Genomic DNA, 15929 nt, shown 5'->3' on the forward strand with positions numbered 1-15929 from the left:
TACGTTCAAATTCTTTGTGACATCTCATGTCAGTGACGATGTCATCATGTTTGTATTCAAAGAATGACAAACTTCCTCAGTGGCTATATTCTTTTATAGGACGACAAGACTACGCCCGAAACGGATTTACGCCATTCATTCAAGTTTTTCCTTTGATTGACAGCTGATCACTCCAGTGTGGCCCCGCCTCCCTCCCGCCGTAGGCTCCGTTCTGCGCGTGCGTTCACACTTGGACGTGCATCATTACGTGCTGGCCGTGTGTGTGGAAGTCTTCGGGAAGCGTGTCTGAAAGCACAACGACAGAGCACATGCTAATGCTAATACTACAATCTGTGTGCGTGTTGTTGTCGTCGTTACCGTTGCAGCGGTAGCGCAAGTTGGACCAGATGATATTTTCCTGGGAGAAGCAGAGGACCCCCAATCTGCCCCCCCTCAAGGTGCCGTCAATCACCACGCCCGAGTCGGCCACCATGTCGGAGCCCTCGAACAGACGAACCCTGGAGTGGGGCACAACACGTGCTAGGTTGGCATCAGCGTTCCACGTGACTGACTGTTAGCATGCTAGTCTAGCAACAGTGTGTTCCTGACTGACCTGATGTATCCAGCCTGCGGGCGGTGGCTGAGCTGCCAGCGATATGACGTTTTGTCCTTCCAGCCGATGTTCCGGGGATCTTTCCACAGAAGCGTCGCTTCGCCACCCGTGTCGCCCGTGTGCCACAGCGCATTCCTCAAATACTCGCCCGGACCCGTGCTCGACTTCACCGCCTAACCGGCACACGTGCGCACGGTCATGCTAACACGCTAACAGCACAACACTGGATGACACCATGGAGAGCACTCCAAACATTAGAGAGTAGAATAGGCCCAAGTTAGTGTCAAACTAGTCACAATAGGGGAGTTGGGGCAGAGTAGAGTTATAGAATAGTCGAGACAGGGTTGGAGTAGTCAGAGTAGAGTCGGTCGAGTCTGAGTAGAGTAAAGTGACACAGTAGAGGAGAGCCAGAATAGAATAGTCTTGAGTAGAGCAGAGTGCAAATAGTACAGGCCAGGGCATTATACGGCCCTTTGGTCGTCCCTGTCTCTCAAAAAGGAAAGCAAACAAATATTTATTCTGTGGACGCGAAACAAGTGTGCTGCTTTTATTTTGAAATGCCGGCTGTGTCCGCACGTGATTCGGCTAGCTAGCACTTGCCGGGCGGCTATCCCATAAAAATGTCAGCCCGTGGTGAAAAAGGAAAAGTTGATACCGAACGGTGTGTATTCCGCAAAATAATGGACTGCTAAATATTTATTGACTGAAGTCGTGTGCAGTTTGCGGCACACGGGTGCCTGACCTGTGTTCAAGGACTAAACTGAATCGCTACTATGTCACCAAACACGAGGAAAAATACGAGAATTTGACTGAGGGGAGCGCGCGCAAAGGAGTTGGTTTTGCTAGCAAAGGCAGGGACCTTTTATAAAACTGCACATCCAGGGAAGCAGTTTTCAAGACAAGTTACAACATCATCATCACCATCATCATCATCTCACAAAATCGCCCCAAAAAAGTCAATCGTTTTCTGACGGGCAGTTTGGTGGACACTGCTGCCCTGATATGTACAGAGAGGGAGGGAGCATTTGAGGAACTATTTTTCCCTGGCTCTGGATGAGAGTTGCGGTGAACGCGAGCGGCACTGCGCAGCTACCCATCTTCCGTGCAGTCGATGAGCGGGACAACAGGAAGCGCTGTCTCCATGCAGGTAAATGCAAAATGCAAATTTTGTTTTGCGTGACACGTAGAGCACAGCGAAGGCTTTCATGAGGAAGTCGCTGCTTCTCTCAAGACAAACGAGAGAACGTTTGCACTCGCGCTTGGCGCACTATCATCTCATCCATGTTGCAGTCACTGCATGTTGAGTTTTCAAGGCGATTTCAAGACAGTTGAGAGTGAAATGAACATGGTTTCTTCTCCATTCACCTGATGTTCAGATGGAACTCGTTGGCATGCGGTCCGACACACTTCTGGCAGACCACTTCACGTGAGTCCCGACTTTCACTGCTTGCATTTTATTCCACCCCCGAAAACTACTTTCCACACATTTTCCTCTTTGTTCTAAACCGCAATTCATAAATTGAAATATTCAGAGAATATCCTTATTCTGATTAGTAGCAGCTATTAAAATACATAGTTTACACTTTTCTTTCTTTTTCCTTTTTTTTTTTTTAACAATGAAAGAAAATTATTATTAAGTTCCGATTTTTCATGTGGCCCCCGGTTAAAAATAATTGCCCAGGACTGGAGTACTACCTTGAGGTGGAAGGCGGGGCTTGCGATGGCGCTAAACGGTCGCGTCTGCCAATAGATTTGCTGCGTCTGTTTCCACATGACGGCATAGAAACTGGACGAGTCCTGGTAGGAGAACACGAAGCCGGCGTAGTCGTCGTCCGTCACCGTGTTGATGTGGAAAGTTCCTTCAAAGTCCACGCCGTTGAACGACGTGTAGCCTGCACACATGGACACGCACACGCAGGTTGTTGTATTGTAATATTAATCCTAATAATTATGAGTATCATTATTGTTCTGTTTCCGTGGTTCTGTGACGGACGCACCAACGGCCAGGCCTGGGTCGCTGTTCATCGTCTGGACGATCTCCATACCCTATTCGAGCAATAAGAAGAAGAAGAAGAATGAGGTGAACGGCGTCCAACATCGGCACGGAATCGTGAAAACGAAGTTGACCGGGAGGAGCCGGTGGCCGACCTGATTGAGGACCACCCAGGTGGGGTCGATCTGGGCGTCACCCTCGGGGTCCAAAACGACTGTCTGGTAAGCTCGGAAGTCGGTCAGCGTCACCTCGGCGCTCTCGGGACACGCGTCCAGCGCGTCCCAAACCGCGTCGTTGTCGAAGTCCAACTCGCACACGTCGCCGACGCCGTTCACTTTACACACGCACATGAACGCGCGTCAACACGCATCAACACGCACACACATATGAGGCGCATTGCAGTTGGTTATTTTTACAGTCCGAGTCCTGCTGGTGAGGATTCACAATGAGTCTGCAGTTGTCTCTGTGGTCCGGGACGCCGTCGTTGTCGTCGTCCGGGTCGCAGTCATCTCCGAGGCCGTCGTTGTCCGAGTCTAACTGAGAACTGTTGGGAATGTCGGGACAGTTGTCGCGGTTGTCCTGGTGGCCGTCGCCGTCCCTGAACACAACGCGCCACGTTGGAACGTCCTCGTTCGCATTCTTTTCCTACATCAGCTTTTCATTCAGCTTACTTTTCCAATGTTGTTTGTTTATACATTTATGTATATTTGAGTTGAAAGCCAAAACCAAACGTGTGCGTGTGTCATACGTGTCGTGGTTGGTGTCACAAATGTCTCCCACTAAGTCGTTGTCTATATCAGTCTGAAAAACAAAAAGATGGCAATGATGACCAAAACAACACAAAACAATACAATAGAATAGATGCGTGTACGTGCGTGTGTGCGCGTGTGCGTGTACTTGTGTAGGGTTGCTGAGTTCGGGGCAACTGTCACAGGCGTCTCCAACGCCGTCGTGATCTCTGTCTGTCTGCATGGGATTAGGAACCTTGGGACAATTGTCAAGCACGTTTGGAATGCCTGAACACACACACACACACACGTTGTGAGTCAAGTCGAATTTCAGCGCGCTGCTCGTATGCCGTTTGCACTCGGGTACCGTCTCCGTCGATGTCCAGGTCGCAGGCGTCTCCTCTGGTGTTTCCGTCCGTGTCGGTCTGCTCGCCGTTGGACAGGTTGGGGCAGTTGTCGCACGCGTCGCCGAACGAGTCGCTGTCGGAATTCTGCTGGTCCTTATTGGGAACCAGACGGCAGTTGTCCTGCCGCACACGCAAAGCGACATACTTGTCACAGGAGCCTTTGCTTCACGGAGACTTGGCTTAGCGAACGCGTCTCCGACAACGCCGTACCGCCGCCCGGTCTCTGACTGCGCCGAGTTATCAGGGAAACCAAAAGGTGGCGGAATATGCTTCTACGTGAACGACAAATGGTGTACACATTGCAGCCCGGACTTGGAGTCGCAGTTTTTTTAACTGTAAGTCATTCTATTCACCACGCAAGTTTGCTTCATCTATAGCCGCCGGCGTTTACCTTCCCCTCCGAGGCTAACACAAACGCTAGCGGACCAAGTAAACGAACTTGAAAAAAGCACGCAGATTCCCCCCTCATTATTCATGGGGACTTTAACGAAGGAAAACTCAACCGCGAAGTAGCACATTGACTGTCCCACCAGGGAAAATAACATTCTCGACCACTGCTATACCACACTGAAGGAAACGTACCGTGCTGTTCCCCGTGAAGCATTGGCCTCGTCTGATCACCGTTTAATTCACTTAATACCAACATACGGGCACAAACTTAAATGTGCAAATCCTGTGCTGAAAACAGTGAAGGAGGTGGATCAATGGAGCAAACATGGAACTTCAAGACTGTTTCGACTACACAGACCGGAGTGTCTTTGGAACAACTGACAGCCTGGGTAAATATACGGACAGTGTCACAGCCGACATCAGTTTCTGTGTGTGAACCAACAATAACAACCCGTGGTTCACTGCCAAACTTCGTCAACTTAGCCGGGCTAAAGGGGACGCCTATCGGAGTGGGGACGGAGCCCTGACAGTCGGGCAAGAAACCATCTGACAAAAGAAATCAACATTACCAAGACAAATTATGCAGAAAAGCTGGAAAACCAGCTCGCTGCAAACGACTCTGCATCAGTTTGACGAGGATTACAATCACTAACCGACTACAAGCGATCAGCCCCCCCAAGCGGCCAACAATAAAGGACTGGCTGAATACCTTCGACTGCAGATTTCAAAAGGACACTTTCCCGCTCAAGACGGTAGAGATGATCGTGGACTTCAGGAAGCATCCTTCTCCACAGCTGCCCCTTACGCTGTCCAACTGCCCTGTTTGCTGCTAACGATCCCTCGTCGGTGTAGCGAGGCCTACAAATGTTAGCATACTACAGGAAGGGTTGGGCATTGAGAGTCGACAAGCGATTGGAACCGGGACTAACGTTACGGTTCTCCGGGAATCGCTCAAATTAAAACATTTCGGTTCCCATTTTCGATGCCTAGTCCTCCGAACCCGAAGAAGGAGTGTCAAAAACCAATGAAGAAGCGGCGAAAACCAACGAAGAAGAACACGCACGAAGACGTGCTGGTGCCCAACGGTGGCGAACAAAAGTGCGTCTTAACTTTGTTCAAATGAACGACCAGTCGCCTCAGTGCATCACTTGGAATAAGATGAGATTGTGCAAGGGAGGCTTTCACGATGCGTAGCGTCGGACGCGCTCCCTCCCGAGTCCGCTCCGAGCCTCAGTCTACACCGCGCGGCGCTTCAGTGACGTCAACTCTCAGTCCATTGGGTGAATGAAACAATAAAATATGTCTATGCCAGCATTGGGACAACTGACAAGGTAAGCGGTCGCTTGCACTTTTGCACTGCTGGTTTTTGGCGGTTGTTTTTTAACATTGAGCCAAAACTTCACCGTGGCAACTTTACATCACAATGAATTGGGACACAATTCACACAAACGTCTCACAGTATCCTAAACACTAACCTTGTGCCTCAGCGGCGGCTAAGGAAAGGAATCAACGTTCCATCCGTTCAAAAAAAAAATAATAATAAATCGCCGGTGCTGTGTGAAGTTACCTTTTGTGCCAAAATGCTGAGTTCTGGTGCGTACTACGTCAAAATAGAAGGCTACAAGCTTAAATCAGGAAGTCAAGTTGAAACTTGCACATATAAACCATTTGACCTGATAAAACAGTCCCAAATAACGATTTGAACAATGCTATATTTAACGCTTAGCTGAAACATTAATTCATGACTATTAAGTCAATTGGGTTAGTTCCACACACATTGCCTTTGAGTTCATAGGTTTGATAGTGATACTGGTTATCAAGAACCCCGAGTCAACTGTTCATTTTAGTCTACCCGCAATCGAAATAAGGAACCGGAATTGCTCAAATTCCAACGATGCCCAACCCTAACTCCAGACCATCCCTCCAAGCGGACGACAATAAGGGACGGGCTGACCATTTGAATACCTTCTCCTGCAGATTTGGAAAAGGACACAGCCGACTTCCGGTGGAGAGGCGAATGGAGTGGACGCACGCAGTGTGCTCCCGCATTGACCTTACTTAATAAATCCTTTTTACGACCCATACTCGACCAGACTTTGAGGTATTGGTGCAAATACCCCTAATATACTCCATGGCTTTCAGAAAAGAAGAAGAAAGAAAAGGACATTAAGAACGATGAGCCATCCACTGTGGCTAGCCAGATTAGCATTCCCGCGCTAAGTAGCTTTCTGGAAGCGCATCGACAGTACATATCAGTGGCAAAGTCGGCGGAGCTAACGTCGGCGTTTGCCTCCCGAGAAGCTAAACCGGGCTCTCTGCAAACCACAGTTACCAACCACGGCAAACGATTTGTGAGCTTGGAGTCTAATTACAATTGGACCGACGGACACATCCAAACCTTCGAGGCCTCGTGCTCCCCATTAGCAGAAGCCTGTGCCAAGCTTAAAGCAAAAACACGCAGACTTGGAGGGGCAAAGTCTGCGCAACAATATTCATATTATTGACCTACTGGAGTCTGTGGAAGGTCCACAGCCCACAACCTTTTTTTCCGAGGTCCTGACGGAGATATTTGAGGGCGAGCTGCTCCTGACTCCGCCGGAATTGGAGGTTCGTATCTACGAGGATTACTCGTCCCACGTCATGGAGCGACGCGCAGTGGACCGCAAAGTCACGGCTAAGCTATACAAACTGGGCCTCTGCTTGGCTTTGCTCTACCCGGCAAGGCTTCAAATCACCGAGAAAGACGATAATAAAAAAGCTTTTAGTCAATCCAAGGAGCGACTTGCTTTCCTGAAATCAACGTCCACTTGATAATTTGACTTAAATGTCCAGGTTTGGCGGTCTTTGGTCGAACTAAAATTGTTAGCAGCTAGCACAGTCCCTGTCACAGACTTTTTGGCTGCCGGCCTCGCTGCTAAAATACAAGAGTCTCGAATTGTGAATGTCCATCTTTCAATGGCTTCTGTTCGGTTATTCTGCTTGCCTTCATTGGTGCACATACGCCTGGGTCTGATTTTGTCTCATAGTTTGTTTCCAGTAGTTTATATTCGGGTCAATTATATAACGTGGTGTCAAGTTGGAGTACTTGTTTGTTTAAATGATAGCATTAGCAAGACGCGAAAGGAGGGTTACATTTGATCTTGTGGGAGTAAGGACGGTATGGGATTGGATGAGTTGGTGGGTATGAATAAAAACGGGAAGCTATACGCGTATGTGTGCTGTCATGGTTTTTTGTTGGTCTTTTTTGTTTGGTTTTTTTGCTCCCCCTCCCGTCCGCATTCCCACAGAGCATCGTCACGTCACGTCGCGTCGGCCTACAAATGGGTGAGTAATGCCTAATACGCCACAAAAGCAGGGCCGCGGGTTCGTGGCACGGAACGTCAAGGGAATCAATGTGATGACAAAGAGGGACAAAGTACTTTCACATTTGAAACAGCTTAAAAGCGATGTTTATTTTATTCAAGAAACTCACCTTACGAGTTCCGATGTTGCTCGCCTCAAGAGATCCTGGATGGGTCACGTGTTCCACTCGAAGTTTTCCGCAAGGGCAAGAGGCGGGGCTCGAATTATTGGCCAAAATACATCTTCCGGACCTACAAAATCTGTTGAAGACCCAAATGTCTTCCACGGCACTGTTTAATATTCCAGTTCTCCTGGTGAGCGTCTATGCCTCCGTGTGGGATGACCCATCTTTTCACCTCTCTTCTTGACAGAGATTCCTATAACCCGATGGTAGGCAGCGATTTTAACCTTATCCGGGATCCCGCTTTGGATAGGTCCTCTCCTAAATTCTTTACTTTATCCTGAAACCTTTTCTTCGGAAAGAAATAATCGCCTTTCTTCAGATAAATGAAATCCCCGATCTTTTGAAAGCGGGATGGAGGCGTGCAAGACGTACTTGAAGGGGGGAAGCCATCTCGTTTGCCTCTCGGCTAAGAAAAGCAGAGACGCTAGGATGATCTGGTTATCGGATCGGCGATCTAGAACTGATACACAATATGCTATTGCCCCGACACCCGCTCTTTATGACAAACGTCTTAAACGTTAGGCTGAATACGACCTTCTGTCAACGGCAAGGGTGGAGCCAAAACTGCTAAGGACGACGCAATCTTACTTTGAAAGGGGAGACAAAGCTGGCAGACATCTTGCTCATCGGGCCAGAACTACAGACCTCTCAAGACTAATTCCCAGGATAAAATCATCACGAGATCCAGGATACGAGCGGCCCCAAATGGGTTTCCTCCGCGGGGTGTCCGGACTCTCCCTTAGAGATAGGGTGAGAAGCTCGGTCATCCGGGAGGATCTCAGAGGAGAGCCGCTGCTCCTACGCATCGAGAGGAGCCAGATGAGGTGATACAGCCCGTATCAGGGGGTCCGGTAACCCTTACTCCCGGAGCATCCTCCACAGGACTCCCCGGGGGACAGGGTCAAACGCTTTCTCCAAGTTCACAAGGCACATGTCGACTGGTTGGGCGATCTCCCACGCACCCTGGAGGACCCTGCCGAGGGTGTAGCGGTCCAGGGTAATCCACGGCCACGACAAAAACCACACTGCTCCTCCTGAATCTGAGATTCGATTTACCGACGGACCCTCCCCTCCAGAACCTATGAATGGACCTTACCAGGGAGGCTGAGGAGTGTGAAGTCCCTGTAGTTGGAACACACCCTCCGGTCCCCCACACCAGTCTGCCAATCCAGAGGCACTGTCCCCAATGTCAATCCCTGAGACAGGAGATCCCACCTCAGAGTCCCCATACGCTTCCTGGAAGGGAAGGGGTGTGGGTAGAATTGAGGAGGTCCCACCGACTCACAACGCCCTGAGTTGAAGTCAGCGGCGGCCCGTCCCCACTGTGTCGCCGGTGCACCGCTTCCCTCTCCTGAGACGTGGGATGGTGGACCAGAATTTCCTCAAAGCCCAACTCACCCAACTCCTCCCACGCCCGAGTTTTTGCCTCAGCGACCATCAAAGTTGCATTCCGCTTGGCCTGCCGGTACCTCCGGAGTCCCACAGGCGAAAAAGGCTCGAGAGGACTCCTTCTTCAGCTCGAGAGCATCCCTTACCGGAAACTTATCGCATGAAAAAAACTCTCAATTGATAAGAGACTAGATAACGAATCGAAATTCGTATCAATACCACTCCTACACATGACAGTGTCACATGACATTATTGATAACACATCACGTGACCAGTAGGGTTGAGCATCGTTTGAATTTGAGCGATTCTGTTTCCTTATTTCAATTCCGCTTCCAAACGATTCTCGATTCCGATTCTTTTAGGGGGCTGGGTCAAAATGGTTTGCATGGTTTAAATAAAGGGTGTCCAAATGATGAACATCCACCGGTGGTTTTTTAATTTTTTTTATGTTTTAATGCATGGAACCAAAAGCTGTGAAACGTTGATTCCTTTCCTTACCCACGGATGAGGCACAAGGTGAGTGTTTGTGATACTGTGAGACGTTTATGTGGATTTTGTCCCAATTCATTGTGATGTAAAGTTGCGACGGTGACGTTTCGGCTCGATGTTAAGCTTTTTTTTTTTCTGTCATCGGCTCTTACGTTAGTTTGAAGACTCAAATAAACGCTAGAAATCATCAGCGCAAAAGTGCAAGCAACCGTTGACCTTGTGAGCTGTCTCAATGTTGGCATCGACGTATTTTCCTTTTTTTCACTCATCCAATTGACTGAGAGTTGAGTTGACTTGGCTGCGCGCGGTGTCGGCTGTCACACTTCTACACATCATGAAAAAACCTCTTTTGCACAATATCATCTTATTCCAAGTGTTGCACTTTGGCGACTGGTCATTCATTTGAACAAAGTTACGACGCACTCTTGTTCGCCGCCGCCGCCGCCGTTGGGCACAAGCACGTCTTCGTGCACGTTCTTCTTCTTTGTTGGTTTTTTGCCATTCTTCGGGCCGGCGGAGTAGGCATCGAAACTGGGAACTGAAATTTTTACATTTGAACCATTCCGGGAGAACCGGAACGTTAGGCCCGGTTCCAATCGGTTCTCGATTCTCGATGCCCAACCCTAGTGACCGCACACACGCACACACACCTCCACATTTTTGATGCCGTCGCCGTCCGCGTCGTCATCACACTGGTCCCCGATGCCGTCGTTGTCAGCGTCCTCCTGACCTGAATTCGGAGTCAACACACAATTGTCCTGATGGACACAACGCTCGTCACGTGGTTGCTCGCCATTGATGACACCGTTGACGGCATGGAGACGAAGAGGAGAACGATGAGGATGATGAAGAGGAGCATGAGGACCTGTCTGCAGTGTTTGTTGTTGTCCAGGCAGGGCAGCGAGCGGTCGGGGTAGCCATCCAGGTCCGTGTCCACGCTGCACGTGTTGCCGTTACCGGCCCAACCCACCTTACACTACACACGTACGGGCGCACGTACACGCGCGTTAGCATGTGACGGAAACAGAACATTCATAGAACTCGCATGCGCGTGTCACCGTGCAGGACGGCACGCCGTTCCTTTCGATCTCGCAGTCAGCTTGGGTGTCGCAGGGGTTAAAGGTCAACGTGGCACAGGAACTGCGGGGGAAGCAGCCGACTGTTTGGTTGCCAAGGTAACCGGCATTACAGGCGCCGCACTGGAATGAACCCTGACAGGAGCGAAACGACGACAACGTCACACACGGATGTCACCCTGCCGGCACCTGCGCGAGCCTTTCGCAATAAAGCGGCACCCACGCAGGAAGTAGATTTTCAAAATAAAGTCACGTCAACGCCAGTCGCGAAGGGGCGGGGCTTGCCGTCGACTCACCACTGTGTTGGTGCACACCGAGTTTTGGACACACGCGTTGGCGAGCTCGACGCACTCGTCGATGTCCACGCACTCCTGGAAAACAACACGCACACAAACACAAAGAAACATCCACAAATACAGACAGTAACACAAACACACACGTGTACACACAAGCAAACACACGTACATGAATACACGCAGACAATAACAAACACACACTAACATGAACACAAAAACACAGACACACGTACACAAATGTACACAAAAAAAACATACTCAAACGCACAAACATTTCAACGCACACATAACACAAACACGCACACAGCATGAGACCCTCCACTTCCTGTCCAGCGTTGCCGATGCGTGTGCGTGCGCGACCTGCTTGTGCGTCTTGGCGTAGCGCAGTCCGGTCCCGGCGAGCGGCGCCCCCCGCAGGCCGGGAGGACACGGGTCGCATCGGAATCCACCGTCCGTGTTGACGCAGGCCGACGGCCGGAAGCACGGCTGCGCTTCGCACTGGCCGCCGCGGGGATCGCAAAATTTGTCACTTCCTCCTCCGTGTGTGCGCGTTTGCGCGCGTGTGCGCGTGAGCTAACCTCGTCCACGTCGTGACAGCGCGTCCCGTTCCCGACGGTGCCGGGCGGGCACGGGCCGCAGGCGAAGCCCGGGAAGTGCGGGCTGTCGGCGCAGGCCACGCCCGGGTGGCACGGGTTGGGCGAGCAGCGAGAGCGCGGGTCGTGGAAACCTGCGCGCGCGCACACACGCATGAATGGTTTCAATATGGTCCTCAGTTGAAGCACGCACACTCCAAACTTACCGCAAACTTGACACTCCAAGATGGTGTTCCTCAGCAGAGACATCTCCTTCACCTGCACACACACACACACACGCGCACACGTATGTGTAATAAAGGCAAATAAAAACATTTCATGTGTCACTGTGTCGGCATGTGTCTGTGTTTGTATCATTGTGTCCGTGGGTGTGTTTGGGCACGCGTGTATACGTTGTGTGCATATGTGCATGTTCGTATGTGTGTGTGTTATCATCTGTGTGTTTGTGTGCGTATTTTGTGCGTGCGTGCGCGCACGTCACCTGCTCCTTGACATCCTGTCGTAGTTCCCCCAGCATCTGATTGAAGAGGAGCATCTGTCCAATCAGAGCTTTGGCGTGGTCAGCTGACAGGAAGTAAAGCTCAGTCAACAGACGACATCGTCAGCGTTCAGAGCGATCGGCGCGGATCGGTCGCACTCACCCAGGACGGCGTGCAGGTCACCGCTCGCTGCAAACAAAAAACGTTAGGAAGGCGGCCGGGGGTCACGTGACCTGCCGGGGCGTGTCGCTCACCTAAATTGTGGGCGGAGTCACGTTGAAAGGGACAGTCGACCAGGGCGCCGGCTTGAGCCACGCTGCCCCCTAGCGCCAACCAAAGGGACTCCACGGCACCCTGAGCGGCAAACGGCAAGTTCGGTTGCGGTGGGAGTAGTGATGCACCAAGTACCGATGCCAGTACCGAACTGAGGTATTTTGACGCCCAAAAGAGCACGGTACCAGTTTTTTATCGGGTTAGGGTTCGCTATTTGATTTATGGGAATTTTTGGAAGGAGACAGCACTCCAATTGTGTACACAAAAAGCTTCTGACAAATTAGAAACGCCTGCAAAGTGTGTGCGCGTGCGATCCGGGAAGAGCAATTCCTGAACTAGATTGGTTGCTCCGCAAGTGGCGGCATCCCTCTGATTGGTCAGATTTCGAGCGCCGCCGCTCTCTCTTTCGTCATGCCGGCTCGGTGCCCTTTTTATGACCGTATATAATGATAATGACCGTATATAGATGTACAATGAATTCGTGATCGAACGAGGGGGCCGTTACTTTTTCACACAGGGCCCGGTAGCGTCGCATAGTTTTTGTCCTTAATAAATAAATCACCATTTAAAAATAGCATTTTAAGTTCACTTGGGTTATATTTGTCTGATATTTACATTTGCTTGATGATCTTAAACATTCAAGTGGGGAAACTATGCAAAAATATCAACATTTGAGATGCGGGCCAATACTATTTCACGGCACTGCATATGCGATAATCCAGACATCCATCTAATCATTTTTTAGAAAATCACTGTTGAGAATGGGCTAATTACGACGATTGTAATATTTGGAATTAATACAAATAAATATCTGCTCTGTTGCGTGATTTGGGCTCGTGGGGTTAGGATTACTGCGCCATTTCCTGGCTGTAGCGTTAGCGTCGGTTGAGGCTACTGGAAGATGTGCTGAGAAGGTGCCTTTGAGGACTAGTTTGTGGCCGTTTGTTTAATAAAGCGATTCAAAGAGCACCAGCAGCTGGTTGCATCCTCCCTCTATCCAAACCACATGTTATGGATTACAATTTGTTCTAACGAGTGTCGGTAGGCTAAATTTACGTTACTTTACGAGAAACATCCAATTGAGTAACTGAACTGTATGCATATGCATTTTTATATTGCGGCCTATATATGGTAGGGGAGTCATCGGTCAAAAAGCTTTTAAAGTTCGACACGGACGAATCGCTAATCTCGTCTTTTTGGCAGCTCGGTCGAATTAACAGAGGCTAGCCAAGCACTGTAGGTCGGCGACATCGTGCAAATATAATCCGCGAGACGACGAGGTTCTCCAGGGAAGCCAAATGTCCGGCCAACAAGGCAACACAGTCTACACAAATCTGAGCGGGTCCGAGAGTATGGAAAATGCGCTGGATCTGGATCTGGATCTGGATGATCACCGCAAAATTCCAGCCGCCAAATAGGGAAACATTTGCGATGTAAAGTTAAAAATGTACAGTTGAAAACTCCGAAACATTGCAGAAAGTGAAATATGGCGAGGGCCGATTTTCTATACCAGATTCCGAACGCACCCCACGGTCACACGGTCTCCTTAATATTCATAGGGAACCGTTAAGGGGCGTGGCCAAGCATACCTGTACGCGTGCGTAGCCCTTCTGTCCGTGTCGGATCTCCACCGCGTCCGCCTCCCGGGGGAGGGGCTGCGGAAGGGGCACGCCATCTGCCGCGTCGGCCAATCGGCAGTCCACGTAGAGCTCCGCCCTCGCGCTCTCACGCTGAAGGTCGCCCAGACGGATGACCAGCGAATGGCGTCGCCCGTCCGACACGTTGCCGTTCGCCAGGTTGACCGTGTGAACCCTACCGTCCGACGAACGCCAGAAGCGAAGCGACACTACGTGCACACAGAAAGTGAGCAGCGCTAACTCGACGAGAGCAAGAACAACAGGAAGTGTTCCCGACTGATAGGAAGTGATCAGGACCCGACAGGAAGTGAGCAGGACCGACAGGAAGAGAGCACGACCGACAGGAAATGATCAGGACCCACAGGAAGAGCGCGGAACCGACAGGAAGTGAGCAAGACCGACAGGAAGTGTTCAGGACTGATAGGAAGTGATCAGGACCCACAGGAAGTGAGCAAGAACGACAGGAAGTGAGCAAGACCGACAGGAAATGATTAGGACCCACAGGAAGAGCGCGGGACTGACAGGAAGTGAGCAAGACCGACAGGAAGTGTTCAGGACTGATAGGAAGTGATCAGGACCCACAGGAAGTGAGCAAGAACGACAGGAAGTGAGCAAGACCGACAGGAAGTGAGCAAGACCGACAGGAAGTGGTGATGAAGAACAAAGAAGTGGTTGTGCACCTTTGTTGATTTTGGCCGTGACGGCGACTTCCAGGTACTTCCTGTTGTCACGCTTCCCGTACACGCCCAGGAGGACTCCGCCCGTCTTGGGCGGCAGGCGGACGGCCGCCGCCACAAAGACGTCGGCGGTCGCGCCGGCGCCGCCCCAAAACTGGTCCGCGCGCTTAGAGTCCTGAGCGCTCAGCACGTCCATCGCTGGGGAGCAGACCGAGGGAGACCGGATGGTTACCGTTGGCAACGGTAACCATCCGGCAATGTGACCGCGCGAGCTTTCTTCAAAGCGGACTTTCTGGCGCTAGTCGCAATGATTTGGTTCCACATTCGATATTACAAAATAATTTGCCACAAATGATGTGCATCATAATTCGTGCATCCCTAGGTCGTGCAGGGTTCTCAAAGTGCGGTCGGAGCACCACCAGCGGTACGCAAACAAATCACCAAACGTTGGCTTCAATTTTTGGGTTGTCTGGTACAGGTAGTATTTAAGTACAATACATTTTCATATCATCTTTACTACTTAACATTTAGAAACCTTTGTTTCGTCGCATTTATTCAGGTCTATTTTTGAGGCCCATTTTAACTTCATTACATTGACTTTTTTTATTTTCCCATATTGTTCACACTATGTACAATGTTACAGTAGTAAATATGTTTACGGATTAAAACCTCTCCCTCGCTTTTGCTGAACACTTGGGCCCACTATGCTGCAGTCATTTCCTGTTCGCCATGCCGGCGGTTTTTGGCGAACCAAAAGTAGTTTTTAAAGTTGCACTTGGTGCGTAAGGTTTGAGAGGTTTTCATGCGACACCGTCAGGAGGGGCGGAACACCCCCAAAGTTTGCGCCCCCCCCCACACACACACAAAACCACCGTCAATCAAGAAGTGAAGATGATGAAAAACCGACAAAAGCACAACGATGTGTTGGTACCTTGCTGCTCCGGAAGTTGCGCCGCCGCGCAAAGCAAAATGGTTGACAGCACAAACGTTATCTTCCTCATCTTCATCTTCATCTTCTCCGGCTGACAAGCGAGTTGAGGCGCTCGGACCCTGGCTGGGTGAAGCGCGCACGCGCACAGAAGTGATGGAGTGACGCAGAAAAATGGAAAAAGACTCAGTTGTGTAATTAGAAAGAAGAAAAAGAAAATCAGCGGCAGCAGCTTCAAGTGCTCCGCGACCCGGGCAGGAAAATGTGACGTCACATCACGACGTCCAAGTCTTCTTTCGGGGGGGGGTCATGACGTCACCTGACTACATCAAACGTCAGCTCAATCAATGGGGAGGGGAATTCACAAGTCATGTTTGGAGTAAACGGTTGCCATGGTAACAGCCCTCACAGCAGGGGGCGGGCCTTCGTTTTGTGACCCAAGCTCAACAACAAACT

The 15929-nt window shown here is 50.3% G+C and overlaps 1 protein-coding gene across 5 annotated transcripts; it reads right to left on the reverse strand.

Annotated features, from left to right (window-relative positions):
• Positions 1–76: 76 nt before the first annotated feature.
• Positions 77–15747, reverse strand: thbs3a (thrombospondin 3a). 5 transcript variants are annotated; one of them, XM_061793914.1, is made up of 23 exons: positions 15477–15705; positions 14549–14743; positions 13821–14077; positions 12213–12312; positions 12121–12147; positions 11961–12043; positions 11686–11737; positions 11465–11613; positions 11190–11384; positions 10887–10961; positions 10573–10725; positions 10380–10490; positions 10165–10272; positions 3681–3840; positions 3483–3601; positions 3334–3386; positions 3002–3183; positions 2741–2919; positions 2590–2638; positions 2288–2484; positions 593–765; positions 358–497; positions 77–285 (listed from the first exon to the last, which is right to left on the reverse strand). In XM_061793914.1, exons 1-23 carry the CDS (start codon positions 15556–15558, stop codon positions 224–226), a joined length of 2901 nt encoding a protein of 966 aa, XP_061649898.1. In that variant the 5' UTR covers positions 15559–15705; the 3' UTR covers positions 77–223. The 5 variants fall into 5 exon arrangements, with proteins under 5 accessions (XP_061649898.1, XP_061649899.1, XP_061649897.1 ...); XM_061793915.1 differs by having other exon boundaries at positions 3334–3601; positions 15477–15747; XM_061793913.1 differs by having other exon boundaries at positions 3334–3601; positions 11247–11384; positions 15477–15706.
• Positions 15748–15929: the final 182 nt, after the last annotated feature.

This window comes from Phyllopteryx taeniolatus, chromosome 13 (genome assembly GCF_024500385.1).
Source record: "Phyllopteryx taeniolatus isolate TA_2022b chromosome 13, UOR_Ptae_1.2, whole genome shotgun sequence".
NCBI lineage: Eukaryota > Metazoa > Chordata > Actinopteri > Syngnathiformes > Syngnathidae > Phyllopteryx > Phyllopteryx taeniolatus.

What these genes read in the sequence shown, in the direction of transcription:
- thbs3a (XM_061793915.1), bottom strand. Translation starts at nt 15,558, where the DNA reads ATGAAGATGAAGATGAGGAAGATAACGTTTGTGCTGTCAACCATTTTG. An exon ending in GCAACTTCCGGAGCAGCAAG is followed by an intron (nt 14,744 to 15,476) that starts GTACCAACACAT and finishes TCTGCTCCCCAG; the next exon opens with CGATGGACGTGCTGAGCGCT. An exon ending in TGTGACACCAACCACGACAC is followed by an intron (nt 3,184 to 3,333) that starts GTATGACACACG and finishes CGTTGTGTTCAG; the next exon opens with GGACGGCGACGGCCACCAGG.